Raw genomic sequence first — 21,504 nt, 5'->3', positions numbered from 1 at the left:
TTGGAATCAACCCAAATGTCCATCTGTGACAGACTGGATTAAGAAAATGTGGCACATATACACCATGGAATACTATGCAGCCACAAAAAAGGATGAGTTTGCGTCCTTTGTAGGGACATGGATGCAGCTGGAAACCATCATTCTTAGCAAACTGTCACAAGAACAGAAAACCAAACACCGCATGTTCTCACTCATAGGTGGGAACTGAACAATGAGATCACTTGGACTCGGGAAGGGGAACATCACACACCGGGGCCTATCATGGGGAGGGGGGAGGAGGGAGGGATTGCATTGGGAGTTATACATGATATAAATGATGAATTGATGGGTGCTGACGAGTTGATGGGTGCAGCACACCAACATGGCACAAGTATACATATGTAACAAACCTGCACGTTATGCACATGTACCCTAGAACTTAAAGTATAATAAATAAATAAATAAATAAATAAATAAACATCAAAAAAAAAAAAGAAAGGACAAGACAGAAGACCTGGTATTTTCAGTTATCTTTCAATTTTGCTTTTTTGCTGGTAGAAGTCTCAATGTCTATTAAACTCCTAATGTCCTAAATTTATTTATTTGGTTGGATGAGTATTTTTTCTTTTACAAATTTTAAGATAATTACAATACTTATTCATCAGATATAAAACAATATAGATGTGATCAAAGTCAACTTTGAAATAATTGTACAATAACGCAAAAAGTAAACCCATTCTGGAGACTGATACATCAATTATCAAGTTTACAAGCAGAAACTTAGGGAAATAAGAGAGAAATGATTCGGCTCATGTACCCCAATCACACGGAACAATACCATGTGTCCATCTGAGTGTTACATGAATATAACAAGCTAAACAAAAGCTAAAGGATTTGAGAAATAACTCTTGTCTATAGAAATAATGTCAAAATACAAAGTGTTGATTACCCTAAATTTTAAGGTGTAAACCACCCTTGTCTGACCTGTGGCCTGCAGGCTGCATGCGGCTCAGGATGGCTTTGAATGCGGCCCAGCACAAATTCATAAACCTTCTTAAAACATTATGAGATTTATTTTTTTGGCAATTTCTTTTTTTTCTTTTTTCTTTGTTTTTTGAGACGGAGTCTTGCTCTGTCGCCCAGGCTGGAGTGCAGTGGCCAGATCTCAGCTCACTGCAAGCTCCACCTCCCAGGTTTACGCCATTCTCCTGCCTCAGCCTCCCGAGTAGCTGGGACTACAGGCGCCCGCCACCGCGCCCAGCTAGTTTTTTGTGTTTTTTAGTAGAGACGGGGTTTCACCGTGTTAGCCAAGATGGTCTCGATCTCCTGACCTCGTGATCCACCCGTCTCGGCCTCCCAAAGTGCTGGGATTACAGGCTTGAGCCACTGCGCCCGGCCCAGCAAAAACTTATTAAGGCTGGGCGTGATGGCTCCACCCCATAATCCCAATACTTTGCAAGGCTGAGGCAGGCAGATTACTTGGGGTCAGGAGTTCGAGACCAGCCTGGCCAATACAGTGAAACCCCATCTCTACTAAAAATAGAAAAAAAATTAGCCCGGTGTGGTGGCAGGCGTCTATAGTTCCAGCTACTCAGGAGGCTGAGGCATGAGAATCACTTGAACCCGGAAGGTGGAGGTTGCAGTGAGCCGAGACTGTGCCACTGCACTCCAGCCTGGGTGACAGAGTGAGACTCCTTCTCAAAAAAAAAAAAAAAAAAGAACTTATTAAAATTAGTGATATTGTTAATATTGCTGTATTTTCTAGTTGTTTGACATGCAACAACAGTATTATCTTCCAGTTAAGTTTTAAAGTACATGATAGTTAGGGCAGTATTTTATATGTATTTTATATTCCTTCTTTTTTTTTTTTTGAGACGGAGTCTCACTCTGTCACCTAGGCTGGGGTGCAGTGGCCTGATCTCAGCTCACTGCAAGCTCTGCCTCCCGGGTTTACGCCATTCTGCGTCAGCCTCCCGAGTAGCTGGGACTACAGGCGCCGGCCACCTCGCCTGGCTAGTTTTTTTTGTATTTTTTAGTAGAGACGGGGTTTCACCGTGTTAGCCAGGACGGTCTCGATCTCCTGACCTCGTGATCCGCCCGTCTCGGCCTTATATTCCTTCTTTACATTGCTCCTAAGAGACATTAAATATTTAATGGCTTAAAAAACAATAAGAATGGTAATGTATGGTTTACAAAATCTTAGAACTGCCACTCAAATCAGATTCTAATAATGAATCCCAAAAGAGTTCGTCCGCATTTTTTTTTTTTAGAAATTGCATTTTTTGGCTGGGTGCGGTGGCCCACACCTGCGATCCCAGCACTTTGGGAGGCCAAGGCAGGCAGATCACCTGAGGTCAGGAGTTTGAGACCAGCCTGGCCAACATGGCGAAATCCCATCTCTACTAAAAATACAAAAATCAGTGGGGCAGTGTACAAAAATACAAAAATTAGTGGGCACCTGTAATCCCAGCTACTCAGGAGGCTGAGGCAGGAGAATTGCTTGAACCCAGGAGCTGGAGATTGCAGTGAGCCGAGATTGTGCCACTGTACTCCAGCCTGGGCAACAAGAGCAGACTCTGTCTCAAAAAAAAAAAAAAAAAAAGTGCAATTTTGGGTAATTATATATATTAAGGTAAACAGCTTGAAGTTTTGATATACGTATACATGTTGAAATGATCACACTTGAGCTACTCACACATCCATCATCTCACAGGGTTACCATTTTTATTTATGTGTCTGGTGAGAACACCTAAGATCTAGTCTTTTGGCAAACGTCACGTACCCAAGATACAAAGTTCCAGTCATGCAAGATGAGTAAGTTCTGCAGATCTAATGTACAGCATGTTGACTATAGTTAACAATACTGTATTATATACCTATTGATATGGTCTGACTCTGTGTCCCCACCCAAATCTCATCCCGAATTGGAATCCCCATGTGTGGAGGGGGGACCTGGTGGGAGGTGATTGGATCATGGGGGTGGTTTCCCCCACGCTGTTCTCGTGATAGTGACAGAGTTCTCACGAGATCTGAGGCTTAAAAGTGGTAGTTTCCCCTGTGCTCCCTCTCTGTCCTGCCACCATGTCAGACGTGTCTTGCTTCTGCTTTGCCTTCCAGCATGATTCTAAGTTTCCTGAGGCTTCTCCAACCTTGCAGAACTGTAAGTCAATTAAACCTCTTTTGTTTATAAATTACCCAGTCTCAGGTAGTATCTTTATAGCAGTATGAAAATGAACAAATACACTTGTCCAAATATTTATTTTATAACCAGAATTATTCTCTTCAGAAAAAAATTAACCTAGCCCATCTTTTGATGTTTAAACAAATTTAAACAAATAAATAATGTCTTAATGATTTCTGCAGCCACTGGCAGATGACAGTTGCTTTAGTGTTTCGAGTGATGAAGCAAAGACCTTGTAAGGACACTAAAAAGTAACAACTGTGCCCCACACAGGGAGAATCAGACGGCTGTTCTCTACATTTCAACAGCGGGAGTCACAGAGTTATCATTAGCTGGCTTTCTTCAATGGGAGGAGATAACAGACCCTAACCAGAAAAGAAGGAAACCCAAATTAAGTACACTATACATTATTTCAAGATCTTAGAACAAAAATACTGTTAATCAGCAGATTGGTATTCATAGTAGGTATGAGACTTGCTATAAATCTTCATTTTTGTGACAATTTATCATAATCTCCCTTTAATTATTCTGTATAAGAGTTCTGAAGTTACTCCTATAGGCCAGGCATAGTGGCTCACGCCTGTAATCCTTGCACTTTGGGAAGCTGAGGTGCATGGATCACTTGAGGTCAGGAGTTTGAGACCAGCCTGGCCAACATGGCAATACCATCTCCACTAAACATACAAAAATTAGCTCGGTGTGGTGGCGTAAGCCTGTAGTCCCAGCTACTCAGGAGGCTGAGGCAGGAGAATCACTTGAACCCAGGAGGTGGAGGTTGCAAGGAGCCAAGATCCCATCACTGCACTCCAGCCTGGGTGACAGAGTGAGATCATCTAAATAAATAAATAAATAAATAAATAAATAAAGTTACTCCTGTATACTAGCAGACAAAGCACAGAAGAGGAGAATTTTATTATCTATCTATTTATTTATTGAGATGGAGTTTTGCTCTTGTTGCCCAGGCGAGTATCTTGGCTCACTGCAACCTCTGCTTCCCAGGTTCAAGTGATTCTCCTGCCTCAGCCTCCTGAGTAGCTGGGATTACAGGAGCCCTGGGATTACAGGTGCCCACTACCACACCTGGCTAATTTTTTGTATTTTTAGCAGAGATGGGTTTCACCATGTTGCCCAGGCTGGTCTCGAATTCCTGACCTCAGGTGATCCACCAGCCCTGGCCTATTTTTCATTGAATGTTTTTAAGAATTGCCTTAGGCCGGGCGCGGTGGCTCAAGCCTGTAATCTCAGCACTTTGGGAGGCCGAGACGGACGGATCACGAGGTCAGGAGATCGAGACCATCCTGGCTAACACGGTGAAACCCCGTCTCTACTAAAAAATACAAAAAACTAGCCGGGCGAGGTGGCGGGCGCCTGTAGTCCCAGCTACTCGGGAGGCTGAGGCAGGAGAATGGCGTAAACCTGGGAGGCGGGGCTTGCAGTGAGCTGAGATCCGGCCATTGCACTCCAGCCTGGGCAACAGAGCGAGACTCCGTCTCAAAAAAAAAAAAAAGAATTGCCTTAGGCCAGGTGTGGTGGCTCACGCCTGTAACCCCAGCACTTTGAGATGCTGAGGCCAGTAGATCACCTGAGGTCAGGAGTTCGAGACCAGCCTGGCCAACATGGTGAAACCCCGTCTCTACTAAAAATACAAAAATTAGCCAGGGGTGGTGGCACATGCCTGTGATCTCAGCTACTCAGGGCGCTGAGGCAGGAGAATACCTTGAACTCGCAAGGCAGAGGTTGTAGTGAGCCAAGATTGTGCCACTGTACTCCAGCCTGGGTGACAAAGTAAGACCTTGTCTCAAAAAAATAAAAAAAATAAAAAAAAAAAGAACTGCCTTAAGTTTCTAAATTCATACATGCCTTTTATTTTTAAAATAAAATAAAATAAAACACAAGAACTCCTAACTGGAAAAATTATGCTAACAGCTGCAGAAATCATTAATACATTATTTATTTGTTCATTTAAATTTTTGTACATGAAAAGATGGGCTAGACGATATTGTCTATTTATTTTCATTTCTCTGAATTTAAAATTTGCTAATAAGCTAGGCGGGGTGTCACACGCTTGTAGTCCCAGCTACTCAGGAGGCTGAGCTGGGAGGATCACTTAAGCCCAGGAGTTCAGCCTGGGTAACATAGCAAGACCTCATCTCCAAAAGCCAACAAAAAACTCCCCCCAAAACAACAGCAACAAAATAACTAAGGACTATTTTATTTACATACATAATCTTAGAAAGTAAAAAAAAAAAAGAAAGTTAACTCCATTTAGTTAACTTTAGGCTCCAACCCTGATACTACATTCCTCTAGGAATCTTACTTCCTCCATAACTTTGCTTGAATTACTTCTCTCCCCTCAACATTCTTTCACACCTGAGGAAACTGACACGCATTCAAAAGAATGGAATAATCTCACTTCTTCTTAGAGGGTAAAGTGAAACCATAAACCAAGTATCTTTAACCACCTCTCCTTCTGTTAAGATTGTTCTTGTGCTCTTTTGGAAAAAAGTTCAAATGAAAAGAAAGAGATATGGTTCAACAGGAATCTTCCTTTCTTTTTTTTTTGAGATAGGGTCTTGCTCTGTCACCCAGGCTGAAGGATCACTTGAACGCAGGAGGTGGAGGTGGAGTGATCACGGCTCTCTGCAGCCTTGACCTCCCAGGACCAAGCGATCCTCCTCTTCAGCTTCCGGAGCAGCCGGGATTACAGCCATGCACCACCACGCCTGGCTAATTTTTTATTTTTCATAGAGATGGAATCTCACAATGTTGACCATGCTGGTCTTGAACTTCTGGGTTCAGGCAACCCTCCTGCCCTGGCCTCCCAAAATGCTGGGATTACAGGCGTAAGCCACTGTACCTGGCTAAAAATAATATTTCAGAATTCATGAATTAAAAAATTACTCCCCTTTTTACAAGTAATAAAATTCTAATATTATTTAAATTATAATGATCATTGAGGCTCTCTACTGATAAAGTTATCTACTGGATAAAAACATTCTCTACTGGATAAAATTTTCATTTCTCTGAATTTAAAATTTGCTAATAAGCTATGCCAATAAGCTAGAATAATTTTTATTCCCTTAATTTTTGTTTGGATGCAATGTTTAATGAGAGGAAGGATAATATCTACCTATTGAAACAAATAATGATGATCTTGAACATCATCATCAGGACAGATGAACAGTATGCTTTTAACTCTAGAGCACAGGAAGTCAGTTTTATACAATCGTTGCCTTCCTTCTCTACCTTTTCTGCACAACGCTACTTCTTTGGGATCATTTCCATCTAAATAGCCTCTGAACTGCTAACACACTGATGTAAGAGTGCCAGAACAGAAATGCTTTAGTCATCATGTCTGTTAGCCACCTGAATTGTTCTCTGTCACTGGAGATACAGCAAATGAAGGAATATAAATCACAAAAAATATAAAGGAATGAATTGTTTTGCAGTATATCTAACACAGAAATAACTACAAAAGTGTGTCTGTGTGTGCTGAACACATGCATGTATATTTTAAATATTAACAGTTTAGCAAACAGATTAAAAAGTTTATCAGCCTGGGTGCAGTAGCTCACGCCTGTAATCCCAGCACTTTAGGAGGCTAAGGCGGAAGGATTGCCTGAGGTCAGGAGTCTGAGACCAGTCTGGGCAACAAAGTGAGATCTCATCTCTACCAAAAAAAAAAAAAAAAAGTATCAGCTCACACTCAAAGAGCGAACGTGGCTCTTTTTTTTTTAAGGTTGAGTATGAGAAGGCTTGAAGTATGGTTAAGACCATACTTCTGGTCAGGAAGGTAGTATTTAAGACTGTCAAACAGGCTCAATATAAATAATTATATTTATATTACAGGCATGAGTCATCAGGCCTGGACTAATAGGATTTTTTAAATAGAAAAATAATCAAAGTCAATGGGTGCAGTGGCTCACGCCTGTAATCGAAGCACTTTGGGAGGCAGAGGAGGGAGGATCATGTAGTCAGGAGATTGAGACCATCCTGGCTAACACGGTGAAACCCCATCTCTACTAAAAATACAAAAAATTAGCCAGGTGTGGTGGCGTGCACCTGCAGTCCCAGCTACTCAGGAGGCTGAGGCAGAAGAATCGCTTGAACCTGGGAGGCAGAGGTTGCAGTGAGCTGAGATTGCGCCACTGCACTCCAGCCTGGCAACAAGTAAGACTCCATCTCTAAAAAAAAAAAAAAAGTAAACTCAGGTTCCTTAAAAAACTAAACACAAAATTACCATATGACCCAGGAATTCTACTCTATGTGTACACCCTAAGGAACTAAAAGCAGGGACGTGAACAGATAGTTGCCAATATTCACTTCAGTATTATTCACTGTAGCTTAGGTCTACACCTACAATGGAATAGTATTCAGCCATAAAAAGGAATTAGGTTCTGATACATGCTACAATATAGATGAAACGTGAAAACATTTTAAGTGAAATAAACCAGATATGGTTCTACTCATATGAAATATTTAGAATAGCCAAATTCGTAGAGACAGAAAGTAGACTAGACCCCCTCAGAGGATAAGCAGGTGGGGAAAGGAGAGCTGTTCAATAAGCACAGCATCTGTATGAAGTTATGAAAACGCTTTAGAAATAGATGGTAGTGACAGTTGCCCAACCCTGTGGATATGCTTAATGCCACTGAATTATACACTTAAAAATTGTTAAAATGGCAAATTTTAAGTTATATATACATTACTACAACCTAATAATATACCAAAAACCATTGAATGTGTACACTTTAAATGGGTAATAGTCTGTGAACTATCTCAATAAAGCTGGTTAATAAAAAAGGTAACCCCAAAGCTAGGCAACCTGGATTTGCACCTGGGCTCTGACACCTGCTAGCTGTGTGACCCTGCGTAAGTTCCTGTGCCCCACCCAGTGTCTCTTTTACTCTTTTGTAACTACAGTAACTGTAAGATTGCTATCAGGATTTGCCTGAAATGCCTAACACTTGTAAAATAGTATGCACAATATAATTGTTTATTAAATGAGATCAGCCCAGAGACAGGTGCGACAGTGAAAACAAAGGAAGTAATCCCAAATGTTTGTGACATATGGGAATTTCAAATTTCCATGAAACATGAACGAATCTTGAATATTGCGAAGGTGATGTGTGGAACGCTATCATCTGTCAGCTCCCACCAACCTCATTTCACCTAGCTTAGTTATCTGTTCCTTGCCACGTGCAGGGTAATCCTCTCAAAGGGTTCAAGACTACTAGTTTTTATAAATAGTAATCCTAGCTTCCCAAATCTTGGGGTTAGTATGGTAATAAAGAAATGTACAAAAGAGTTGTTACAAATTTAGGTAAGCATATGGTTACACAGGAAAACACTGGTAATGACACAGAAGGAGGGTTAATTTTGAAAATGGTCTTAATAATTTTAATAGCTTTCTAATTATTTTAGCTCTGAGTTTATGTGTTCATTAAGGGTCTAATTCTAGTTTAAGAGACTACCCGGGTTTAAAACCTTGGCTCAGCAGCATACTTAGTAGCTCTGTGCTAAATATTTAACCTGTCTAAGCCTCAGTTTTTTCATCGTAAGATGTGGATAAAAATAGTTATCTACTTCAGAGAACTGTTGTCAGGATTCAGTAAGTTAATACTTGGAAGATACTCAGGAAACAATGCCTAGTGTTTAGTAAAAGCTCAGTAAATATCAGCAATTATTATGAACTAAATCTTATGAAGAAAATATGCGATAAGTTTTAAATGTGAAGATTTTCAACAGTTGCCATGTTTATTTTCTTAGAATATCAAACTATATGATTTGTAACAATCAATGTTTCATACATTTAAGTAGCAGACTAACAATTTGGCCTATTGGAGATACACTGATCCTTTAAAATAAGTGATACACAATTTGTTTTAGCTTTCCAGGACACAATAAAGTAAAAGAGATTTCACTTGTGACTGAATACTTCACAGAAGAAACACTGTATCTGACACTTGCATACCACTTCCTGTTCTACTGCAGTGATTTAACTGATCTAGGCAAATAAATAATGGAACTTTCAGTATTTTCCTTTAATAGTCTCCTCTCTCTCTTTTTTTGTTTTTTTTTTGTTTTTGGTTTTTTCTTTTTTTGAGATGGAGTCTGGCTCTGTTGCCCAGGCTGGAGTCCACTGGTAGAATCTCGGCTCCTTGTAACCTATACCAGCCGGGTTCAGATGCTCCTCCCACCTCAGCCTCCCAAGTATCTGGGATCACAGGTGTGTGCCACCATGCCCAGTTAATTTCTGCATTTTTGGTAGAGCTGGGGTTTTGCCAGATTGCACAATCTGGTCTCAAACTCCTTGCCTCAAACGAGCTGCCCACCTCGGCCTCCCAGAGTGCTAGAATTATAGTGTGACCCACTGCATCTGGCCAATGGTCTCTTAATATATAGTTTCCTGGATAAAAATACATATTGTATCTTCCAGACTTACAGCACATCATATGTTTCATACCACACATACTGTACCTGCTTTTATGTAATGAAGTTTGAATATTTGGCTGTATTTAGGTTTCCTGTAAGCTGGACGTACAAATCAGTGCAAACACATTTTCTTTGATGACTATTTTAGTTACTTACCAAGTTTTCTCTCTCAATCCTTTGTTGTTCCCTCTGTCTGTTGAGAGCACTGTGATATAACTTTGGGGGATGATCAGTTGATTGAGGAATTGTACTTTTGCTTCCTGGCTTTTCCGCCTGTCTTGACAGTTCTTTCAAAAGCCTCTGATTTTCCCGATCGATCTGTCTCACCTCTTCTCTTGTGAAAGAGTAGTTTTTCCCAGGTGCTACTGAAGGTTGATCAAAGTGATGCTTTTGTGGTCCTTTTTTATCTAACTGCAGAAAAGCTACAGAAAAGAACAAAAAAAAGAGAAAATGGTCAAAGTAAGTAAGTATGTGGTACATGCTTTTTATTTCCCCCCCTTTCTTTTGAGACGGAGTTTCCCTCTTGTTGCCCAGGCTGGAGGGCAATGGCACAATCTCAGCTCACTGCAACCTCCGCCTCCTGGGTTCAAGCGATTCTCCTGCCTCAGCCTCCAGAGTAGCTGGGATTACAGGCATCTGCCATCACGCCTGGCTAATTTTTGTATTTTTAGTAAGGATGGGGTTTTACCATGTTGGCCAGGCTGGTCTTGAACTCCTGACCTCAGGTGATCCATCCACTTCAGCCTCCCAAAGTGCTGGGATTACAGGCGTGAGCCACTGTGCCCGGCCCAGTGGTACATGCTTTAACCCTTAAAAATATGTATTAATACATGAAAAAGTATGTATGAAATAATGCTAATGACATCTGGATTACAACTTTGTCGAAAAAAATTGGACGTAGCTTAGTATTATATGCTCACCAGGTTCCTTTTGTAGAACAAGGCTTCTAGATTAATTTATCTATAAGCCCTTTAAAATTCAATTCTAAAGGAAATTAATAGTAAGCTATTTTTCTCTAATGGTTTTTGTCTTTTTTTTTTTTTTTTTGAGACAGGGTCTTGCTCTGTCCCTCAGCCTCCTGAGTAGCTGGGATTACAGGCATCCGCTACCACACCCAGCTAATTTTTGTATTTTTAGTAGAGATGGGAGCTTCATCATGTTGGCCAGGCTGGTCTTGAACTCCTGACCTCAGGTGATCCACCCGCCTTGACCCCCCAAAGTGCTGGGATTACAGACATGAGCCACTGCACCAGGCTGAAGGGTGGGTTTTGATCAAAGTGGGGCATGAAGCACATTTTCTAGGATGATGGAAATGTTCTCTATTTTATAGTAGTTACTGCTGCTAACACATCACCACAAAACTTAGTTGTGTGAAGCAGCAACCTGCAAAGACTCAAAGACCAGGATCGAAGTGCCCAACCATGGCACAGGAAATGAGGTGCTCCTGGAACAAACTTAGGACCAGCTTTGGGACCTGCTTTGGGACCTGGTGGCCAGCAGAGCTGCAAGGGCCTAGAGAAGGCTGTTGATGAAGTCTCAGACTATGAAATGGCAAAATGTTTAGCAACACTGTGCTTGTGTTGTTAAGGGAAACGGCAAAAACTAACAACTGCACTGGTAGATCTGGCCGAGCAGAGCTCCAAGCAGAATGCTGGAGGTACCAGTGGTCTACTTTACCCACAATAAGAATGGACAGAGAGGTGAACTAAAAAAATAATAAAAAGAACTGGCCAGTTTTCAAGCAAAATTTAGAAAGAATATAAAAGAGCCAAGACTTACGGGGTTTAAAAGTAAAACTGCGACTCATCCCTAGCCTTTCCCAGGAGATTCTCAAAGTACTCAAAGAGCTGTAGCTAAGCAACCACACCTGAGGAATCTCAGCCGCAGCTGGACCTGATTTACATCCCGGATCTCCAGGGAGGGGCATCTGTGGAAAGGGCGAATGCATTTTTGCATATGGGAAGAATGTTAATAAATCTGTGGCCAGAAGTTGGACTGAAGAGATTTTAAAATATAAAATATTTAAATTAAAGATTATTTTAATTTACAGTATTTGACACTCCTCCCATTAAGAAGTAGGGGTTTATGCCCTTTTGCGTTAAATCTGGGAGGGTTTATGACTATTTCAACCAATAGAGCATGAAAGAAATGATGCTATGTGACTTTTGAGGCTAGGTCATAAAAGGCAGTGAGGCCTCTGCCTTGTTTCCTGGAACACACGTGCTTAGAATCCTGAGCCACCATGAAAGAAGTCCAACTCCCCTAAGGCTGACACATGAGGAAGCCAGGCCACATGCAGAACCCCATGTGGGCCCTTGGGTTCTGGTCTTCACGTTGTACCAAGCCCAGGCACCTGATGTGAGTACACAGCACTCGGCTGACTGTAGTCCCGGTCACTGAATCACCTCTAACTTTGGGTCTCTCTAGTCCCTAAGTGTTGGGGTAATCTGTCACATAGCAGTAGTAACTGATTAGTTCATCACTTTTAAAAAATCATTGTGTTACAAAATACCTGTGGCCAAGAGCATCCCACGAGCAGATGCAAGCTTTTGTTGTTACTGGTTAAATTGATTATCAATGCTTCCATGGTGATGTGGCTTCCCAAATGTTATTTTCCAGCTCTGTTTTGCCTTTTTCACACATTTCAAACCAATGACTTTTATCTTTTCAGTGTATTTGACCAATTTACTCATGGAAAACACCCTTCTCTATCTCTTTTAGTGATTTTCACATCTTGAGTTCTATTTTGTGTATTAATAGATTGGTAAGTTTTACTTTCTCCTTGTTCAAGGAGATATGCCTGGCATATATTTTTCTAGCCCTTATTTTCATTCTTCCTATACTATTTTAAATATCTTTTTAGGCTGAATTTTGTTTACTTTTCTCCCAATTCTGTTGGCATATATTGAGCACTCATATTAAGCATAACAGAAACCCTATCAGACAGGGCTAGTGTTTTATTTTTTTATTGTGGCAAAATACATGCAACACAAAATTTACCACGTTAACCATTTGTAAGTATACAGTTCAGTGGTACTGAATATATTCATATTGTGTAACCATCACCACCAACCATTTCCAAAACTCCTTCCATTGTGTAAAACAAATTCTGTATCCATTCAACACTGACTCCCCACTGCTCCCTTCCCTCAGCCTCTGGAAGCCACCATTCTTTGTCTCTATAATTTCAACCACTCCGAGCACCTGATATAATCACACAGCACTTGTCTTTTTGAGGCTGCCTTATTTCACTCAGCATCATGTCCTCAAGGTTCACCCATGTAGCATTATGTCAGAATTTCCTTCATTTTTAAGGCTAATACTTCTGGGGTTTTTTTGTTTGTTTTTTCACCTTTTATAATTTTAATTTTTTTTTAAATTTTTGAAATTATACTTTAAGTTCTAGGGTACATGTGCATAATGTGCAGGTTTGTTACATATGTATACTTGTGCCATGTTGGTGTGCTGCACCTATCACCTCATCAGCACCCATCAATTCATCATTTATATCAGGTATAACTCCCAATGCAATCCCTCCCTCCTCCCCCCTCCCCATGATAGGCCCCGGTGTGTGATGTTCCCCTTCCCGAGTCCAAGTGATCTCATTGTTCAGTTCCCACCTATGAGTGAGAACATGCGGTGTTTGGTTTTCTGTTCTTGTGATAGTTTGCTAAGAATGATGGTTTCCAGCTGCATCCATGTCCCTACAAAGGACGCAAACTCATCCTTTTTTATGGCTGCATAGTATTCCATGGTGTATATGTGCCACATTTTCTTAATCCAGTCTGTCACAGATGGACATTTGGGTTGATTCCAAGTCTTTGCTATTGTGAATAGTGCCGCAATAAACATACGTGTGCATGTGTCTTTATAGCAGCATGATTTATAATCCTTTGGGTATATACGCAGTAGTGGGATGGCTGGGTCATATGGTATATCTAGTTCTAGATCCTTGAGGAATTGCCATACTGTTTTCCATAATGGTTGAACTAGTTTACAATCCCACCAACAGTGTAAAAGTGTTCCTATTTCTCCACATCCTCTCCAACAACTGTTGTTTCCTGACTTTTTAATGATTGCCATTCTAACTGGTGTGAGATGGTATCTCATTATGGTTTTGATTTGCATTTCTCTGATGGCCAGTGATGATGAGCATTTTTTCATGTGTCTGTTGGCTGTATGAATGTCTTCTTTTGAGAAATGTCTGTTCATATCCTTTGCCCACTTTTTGATGGGGTTGTTTGTTTTTTTCTTGTATATTTGTTTGAGTTCTTTGTAGATTCCGGATATTAGCCCTTTGTCAGATGAGTAGATTGCAAAAATTTTCTCCCATTCTGTAGGTTGCCTGTTCACTCTGATGGTAGTTTCTTTTGCTGTGCAGAAGCTCTTTAGTTTAATTAGATCCCATTTGTCAATTTTGGCTTTTGCTGCCGTTGCTTTTGGTGTTTTAGACATGAAGTCCTTGCCCATGCCTATGTCCTGAATGGTACTACCTAGATTTTCTTCTAGGGTTTTTATGGTATTAGGTCTAACATTTAAGTCTCTAATCCATCTTGAATTAATCTTCGTATAAGGAGTAAGGAAAGGATCCAGTTTCAGCTTTCTACTTATGGCTAGCCAATTTTCCCAGCACCATTGATTAAATAGGGAATCCTTTCCCCATTTCTTGTTTCTCTCAGGTTTGTCAAAGATCAGATGGCTGTAGATGTGTGGTATTATTTCTGAGGACTCTGTTCTGTTCCATTGGTCTATATCTCTGTTTTGGTACCAGTACCATGCTGTTTTGGTTACTGTAGCCTTGTAGTATAGTTTGAAGTCAGGTAGCGTGACGCCTCCAGCTTTGTCCCTTTGACTTAGGATTGTCTTGGGAATGTGGGCTCTTTTTTGGTTCCATATGAACTTTAAAGCAGTTTTTTCCAATTCTGTGAAGAAACTCATTGGTAGCTTGATGGGGATGGCATTGAATCTATAAATAACCTTGGGCAGTATGGCCATTTTCACGATATTGATTCTTCCTATCCATGAGCATGGTATGTTCTTCCATTTGTTTGTGTCCTCTTTTATTTCACTGAGCAGTGTGGTTTGTAGTTCTCCTTGAAGAGGTCCTTCACATCCCTTGTAAGTTGGATTCCTAGGTATTTTATTCTCTTTGAAGCAATTGTGAATGGAAGTTCATTCCTGATTTGGCTCTCTGTTTGTCTGTTACTGGTGTATAAGAATGCTTGTGATTTGTGCACATTAATTTTGTATCCTGAGACTTTGCTGAAGTTGCTTATCAGCTTAAGGAGACTTTGGGCTGAGACAATGGGGTTTTCTAAATATACAATCATGTCATCTGCAAACAGGGACAATTTGACTTCTTCTTTTCCTAACTGAATACCCTTGATTTCTTTCTCTTGCCTGATTGCCCTAGCCAGAACTTCCAACACTATGTTGAATAGGAGTGGTGAGAGAGGGCATCCCTGTCTTGTGCCAGTTTTCAAAGGGAATTTTTCCAGTTTTTGCCCATTCAGTATGATATTAGCTGTGGGTTTGTCATAAATAGCTCTTATTATTTTGAGGTACGTTCCATCAATACCCAATTTATTGAGCGTTTTTAGCATGAAGGGCTGTTGAATTTTGTCAAAAGCCTTTTCTGCATCTATTGAGATAATCATGTGGTTCTTGTCTTTGGTTCTGTTTATATGCTGGATTACGTTTATTGATTTGCGAATGTTGAACCAGCCTTGCATCCCAGGGATGAAGCCCACTTGATCATGGTGGATAAGCTTTTTGATGTGCTGCTGAATCCGATTTGCCAGTATTTTATTGAGGATTTTTGCATCGATGTTCATCAGGGATATTGGTCTAAAATTCTCTTTTTCTGTTGTGTCTCTGCCAGGCTTTGGTATCAGGATGATGTTGGCCTCATAAAATGAGTTAGGGAGGATTCCCTCTTTTTCTATTGATTGGAATAGTTTCAGAAGGAATGGTACCAGCTCCTCCTTGTACCTCTGGTAGAATTCAGCTGTGAATCCATCTGGTCCTGGACTTTTTTTGGTGGGTAGGCTATTAATTATTGCCTCAATATCAGAGCCTGCTATTGGTCTATTCAGGGATTCAACTTCTTCCTGGTTTAGTCTTGGAAGAGTGTAAGTGTCTGGGAAATTATCCATTTCTTCTAGATTTTTTAGTTGATTTGCGTAGAGGTGTTTATAGTATTCTCTAATGGTAGTTTGTATTTCTGTGGGGTCGGTGGTGATATCCCCTTCATCATTTTTTATTGCATCTATTTGATTCCTCTCTTTTCTTATTAGTCTTGCTAGCGGTCTGTCAATTTTGTTGATCTTTTCAAGAAACCAACTCCTGGATTCACTGATTTTTTGGTGGGTTTTTTGTGTCTCTATCTCCTTCAGTTCTGCTCTGATCTTAGTTATTTCTTGCCTTCTGCTAGCTTTTGAATGTGTTTGCTCTTGCCTCTCTAGTTCTTTTAATTGTGATGTTAGAGTGTCAATTTTAGATCTTTCCTCCTTTCTCTTGTGGGCATTTAGTGCTATACATTTCCCTCTACACACTGCTTTAAACGTGTCCCAGAGATTCTGGTATGTTGTATCTTTGTACTCATTGGTTTCAAAGAACATCTTTATTTCTGCCTTCATTTTGTTATGTACCCAGTAGTCATTCAGGAGCAGGTTGTTCAGTTTCCATGTAGTTGAGCGGTTTTGATTGAGTTTCTTAGTCCTGAGTTCTAGTTTGATTGCACTGTGGTCTGAGAGACAGTTTGTTATAATTTCTGTTCTTTTACATTTGCTGAGGAGTGCTTTACTTCCAATTATGTGGTCAATTTTGGAATAAGTGCGATGTGGTGCTGAGAAGAATGTATATTCTGTTGATTTGGGGTGGAGAGTTCTATAGATGTCTATTAGGTCCACTTGGTGCAGAGATGAGTTCAATTCCTGGATATCCTTGTTAACTTTCTGTCTCGTTGATCTGTCTAATGTTGACAGTGGAGTGTTGAAGTCTCCCATTATTATTGTATGGGAGTCTAAGTCTCTTTGTAAGTCTGTAAGGACTTGCTTTATGAATTTGGGTGCTCCTGTATTGGGTGCATATATATTTAGGATAGTTAGCTCTTCCTGTTGAATTGATCCCTTTACCATTATGTAATGGCCTTCTTTGTCTCTTTTGATCTTTGATGGTTTAAAGTCTGTTTTATTAGAGACTAGCATTGCAACCCCCACTTTTTTTTGTTCTCCATTTGCTTGGTAGATCTTCCTCCATCCCTTTATTTTGAGCCTATGTATGTCTCTGCATGTGAGATGGGTCTCCTGAATACAGCAGACTGATGGGTCTTGACTCTTTATCCAGTTTGCCAGTCTGTGTCTTTTAATTGGAGCATTTAGTCCATTAACATTTAAGGTTAATATTGTTATGTGTGAACTTGATCCTGCCATTATGATATTAACTGGTTATTTTGCTCGTTAGTTGATGCAGTTTCTTCCTAGCCTCGATGGTCTTTACATTTTGGCATGTTTTTGCGATGGCTGGTACAGGTTGTTCCTTTCCATGTTTAGGGCTTCCTTCAGGGTCTCTTGTAAGGCAGGCCTGGTAGTGACAAAATCTCTAAGCATTTGCTTATCTGTAAAGGATTTTATTTCTCCTTCACTTATGAAACTTAGTTTGGCTGGAAATGAAATTCTAGGTTTAAAATTCTTTTCTTTGAGAATGTTGAATATTGGCCCCCACTCTTTTCTGGCTTGTAGAGTTTCTGCTGAGAGATCTGCTGTTAGTCTGATGGGCTTCCCTTTGTGGGTAACCCGACCTTTCTCTCTGGCTGCCCTTAAGATTCTTTCCTTCATTTCAACTTTGGTGAATCTGGCAATTATGTGTCTTGGAGTTGCTCTTCTCGAGGAGTATCTTTGTGGCGTTCTCTGTGTTTCCTGAATTTGAATGTTGGCCTGCCCTACTACGTTGGGGAAGTTCTCCTGGATGATATCCTGAAGAGTGTTTTCCAACTTGGTTCCATTTTCCCCTTCACTTTCAGGCACCCCAATCAGACGTAGATTTGGTCTTTTTACATAATCCCATACTTCTTGCAGGCTTTGTTCATTTCTTTTTCTTTTTTCTTTTGGTTTCTCTTCTCGCTTCATTTCATTCATTTGATCCTCAATCGCTGATACTCTTTCTTCCAGTTGATCGAGTTGGTTACTGAAGCTTGTGCATTTGTCACGTATTTCTCGTGTCATGGTTTTCATCTCTGTCATTTCGTTTATGACCTTCTCTGCATTAATTAGTCTAGCTGTCAATTCTTCCACTCTTTTTTCAAGATTTTTAGTTTCTTTGCGCTGGGTACGTAATTCCTCCTTTAGCTCTAAGAAGTTTGATGGACTGAAGCCTTCTTCTCTCATCTCGTCAAAGTCATTCTCTGACCAGCTTTGATCCGTTGCTGGCGATGGGCTGCGCTCCTTTGCAGGGGTAGATGCGCTCTTATTTTTTGAATTTCCAGCTTTTCTGCCCTGCTTCTTCCCCATCTTTGTGGTTTTATCTGCCTCTGGTCTTTGATGATGGTGACGTACTGATGGGGTTTTGGTATAGGTGTCCTTCCTGTTTGATAGTTTTCCTTCTGACAGTCAGGACCCTCAGCTGTAGGTCTGCTGGAGATTGCTTGAGGTCCACTCCAGACCTTGTTTGCCTGGGTATCAGCAGCAGAGTTTGCAGAAGATAGAATATTGCTGCACAGTGAGTGTACCTGTCTGATTCTTCCTTTGGAAGCTTCCTCTCAGGGGTGTACTCCACCCTGTGAGGTGTGGGGTGTCAGACTGCCCCTAGTGGGGGATGTCTCCCAGTTAGGCTACTCAGGGGTCAGGGACCCACTTGAGCAGGCAGTCTGTCCCTTCTCAGATCTCAACCTCCGTGTTGGGAGATCCACTGCTCTCTTCAAAGCTGTCAGACAGAGTCGTTTGCGTCTGCAGAGGTTCCTGCTGCTTTTGTTGTTGTTGTTGTTAGCTGTGCCCTGTCCCCAGAGGTGGAGTCTACAGAGACAGACAGGTTTCCTTGAGCTGCTGTGAGCTCCACCCAGTTCGAGCTTCCCAGCGGCTTTGTTTACCTACTTAAGCCTCAGCAATGGCGGGCGCCCCTCCCCCAGCCTCGCTGCTGCCTTGCGGTTAGATCGCAGACTGCTGTGTTATCAATGAGGGAGGCTCCGTGGGCGTGGGACCCTCCCAGCCAGGTATGGGATATATTCTCCTGGTGTGCCTGTTTGCTTAAAGTGCAGTATTGGGGTGGGAGTCACCCGATTTTCCAGGTGTTGTGTCTCATTTCCCCTGGCTAGGAAAAGGGATTCCCTTCCCCCTTGCGCTTCCCAGGTGAGGCGATGCCTCGCCCTGCTTCAGCTCTCGCTGGTCGGGCTGCAGCAGCTGACCAGCACCGATCGTCCGGCACTCCCTAGTGAGATGACCGCAGTACCTCAGTTGAAAATGCAGAAATCACCGGTCTTCTGTGTCGCTCGCGCTGGGAGTTGGAGACTGGAGCTGTTCCTATTCGGCCATCTTGCTCCGCCCCTACTTCTGGGTTTTTTTAATGTGCTCCAATAGTATCTTCTGATAAGTTAAAATCACCCAGCCACCCACTTGCATTGTTTGCACTCTTTTTCCGTAATCTTTAACCAAAGTTTTGTTACTGTTTTTTCTCATTCTTTTCTATTTTGGAAGACTGACTGAGTTTAAAAATTTTTTTCTCTAAGATTTTCTCCAAAAGTTTGCAGCATTATGAATAGTCTGATCACCTATTCTAATTCCATTCCCCTAGACCTCAGGACCCCTTAACACCCCCCTAAAGACTGAGGACCCCAAAGAATGTGTATGTGGGTTACATTTACCAATAGTTACCATGCTAGCAATTAAGTGTTTTAAAGCTATTAATTTCTCTAAAAATAATAAACCAATTACATGTGAACATAACATTTTTATTTTAAAAAGCCAGTGAGTGGCAGAGTTTAATGGTTTTGCAAGTCTTTAATACCTGGCTTAAAACCTTATCTCTGCAGACTTTTGTCTGTAGACAAAAATACTACAAAAATACAAAAATTAGCTAGGTGTGGTGGCACATGCCTGTAATCCCACTTACTGGGGAGGCTGAGGCATGAGAACTGCTTGAACCTGGGAGGTGGAGGTTGCAGTGAGCAGAGATCACACTACTTGCACTCCAGCCTGTGCAACAGAGTGAGACTCTGTCTCAAAAAAATAAAAATAAATAAATATATAAAAAGCGAATTAAGGCATAGTCATAGCCTTTTTTTTTTTTTTTTTTTTTTTTTGAGACGGAGGTTTGCTCTTGTTGCCCAGGCTGGAGGGCAATGGCGTGATCTCGGCTCACTGCAACCTCCACTTCCCGGATTCAAGCGATTCTCCTGCCTCAGCCTCCCTAGTAGCTGGGATTACAAGCATGTGACACCATGCCCAGCTAATTTTGTATTTTTAGTAGAGACGGGGTTTCTCCATGTTGGTCAGCCTGGTCTTGAACTCCCGACCTCAGGTGATCCACCTGCCTCATCCTCCCAAAGTACTGGGATTACAGGGATGAGCCACCGTGCCCAGCCAGGATAGTCTTGTTAGTGAAAACAGTTTTGTCCTCGAAGATCCTAAAATCATCAAGCTTGCTCTTTTAAGAGTCTGAAGTATTACACTCTTCAGCTACGAGTCTGGTGCCTCTCTGTTGGTTTTTGCTTTTCTCAAATATTTGGCAATACTTGGTAGTGTGTTGGGGGTACTGAGATTTCCTGCAGTTTGCCAGGAAGAAAGGATAAAATGTGCTGCCAGGCAGGACGTGCTGATTGCTAATCTCAGTATGGGCATCTCCCTTCTAACAGAGCATAAGAGGGTCTGTATCTTCCAGTTAAACAAGCCACTTCAATTCCTCACACATTGGTATCATTTTAGCAAAAAATTTAACCAGTTTCTTTGCTCACCAATGCTTCTTTAATCCGATTTCTTATATTTATTTTTCTTCTCAGAATACATCCTGTAGTGATTATTTCATAGTCTATATAGTAGATTTTGAGGCAACATATTTCTAAAATGTTTTAAATTTTGCTGTTTCAGATTCTTTTTAAAGAGACCTAATTTTACCTATACAAAATAGGAAACATACCTTCGAATCTAGTGTGGTCAACTTCTTCAATGCTCTCCAAATAGGTGAGATTCATGCCATAACTTGATGTCTAAACTTCTGTTTACTACTCCATTTGTTTAATGCCCTCTCTGCCTATTCAGGGATTTACAGCTCAAGATCAAGGATCTAATTCCAACCATTTTTTGACATTTACATAGCAAAGGCAGCTTTGCATGGAGGTGGAAAATTCCCCAACTCAGCCACCCTTGAGCTAAGAGGTTGAATATTCAGAAATTCGACTAATCTTTCAAGATCTACTTTAAAGTCCTGTATCTAATACTGCCAGTCTGCAATGATCTTCCCTTCTTCCACTATTTCTCACAGAACCCGAAGAACTCTGAAGTTAGAATGGACCCTAGCAACATATATCAACAATCTCCTCCTACAAATAGTGTCTGAAGCTCAGAACAGTTGCTGGCTTGTTTGTGATCATGTCGCTAACACCCAGAAGCCTAAATTTTATTCCACTTTCAAAACTGTCTTTACCTTGGTTCGACACTGTTTTATCATTCCATGCCCTACATTGGTAGATTTAATTTTACATTCTTTTATTAATCTTTGTTTCATAGGTTTAACATTTTATAGTTCAAATTTCTATTTCATAAACAACAAAGGGCTGGGCGTGTTGGCTCACGCCCGTAATCCCAACACTTTGGGAGGCTGAGACGGGTGGATCACCTGAGGTCAGGAGTTCACGACCAGCCTGGCCAATAAGACGAAACTCCATCTCTACTAAAAATATAAAAATTAGCTGGGCGTGG

General features: G+C 41.1%; 1 protein-coding gene across 1 annotated transcript in view; it reads right to left on the bottom strand.

Annotated features, from left to right (window-relative positions):
* The window catches only part of CFAP97 (cilia and flagella associated protein 97), a 53,624-nt gene that overhangs the window by 6,663 nt on the left and 25,457 nt on the right, over positions 1 to 21,504 (bottom strand). Inside the window, 1 exon segment of the mRNA XM_010377944.2 lies at positions 9,752 to 10,017. Coding sequence (XP_010376246.2) covers positions 9,752 to 10,017 — 266 coding nt within the window.

Source organism: Rhinopithecus roxellana, chromosome 2, assembly GCF_007565055.1.
Source record: "Rhinopithecus roxellana isolate Shanxi Qingling chromosome 2, ASM756505v1, whole genome shotgun sequence".
Taxonomy (NCBI): domain Eukaryota; kingdom Metazoa; phylum Chordata; class Mammalia; order Primates; family Cercopithecidae; genus Rhinopithecus; species Rhinopithecus roxellana.
Note: the sequence above shows the minus strand (reverse complement) of the source record. Positions and strands in the feature narration are given on the sequence as shown.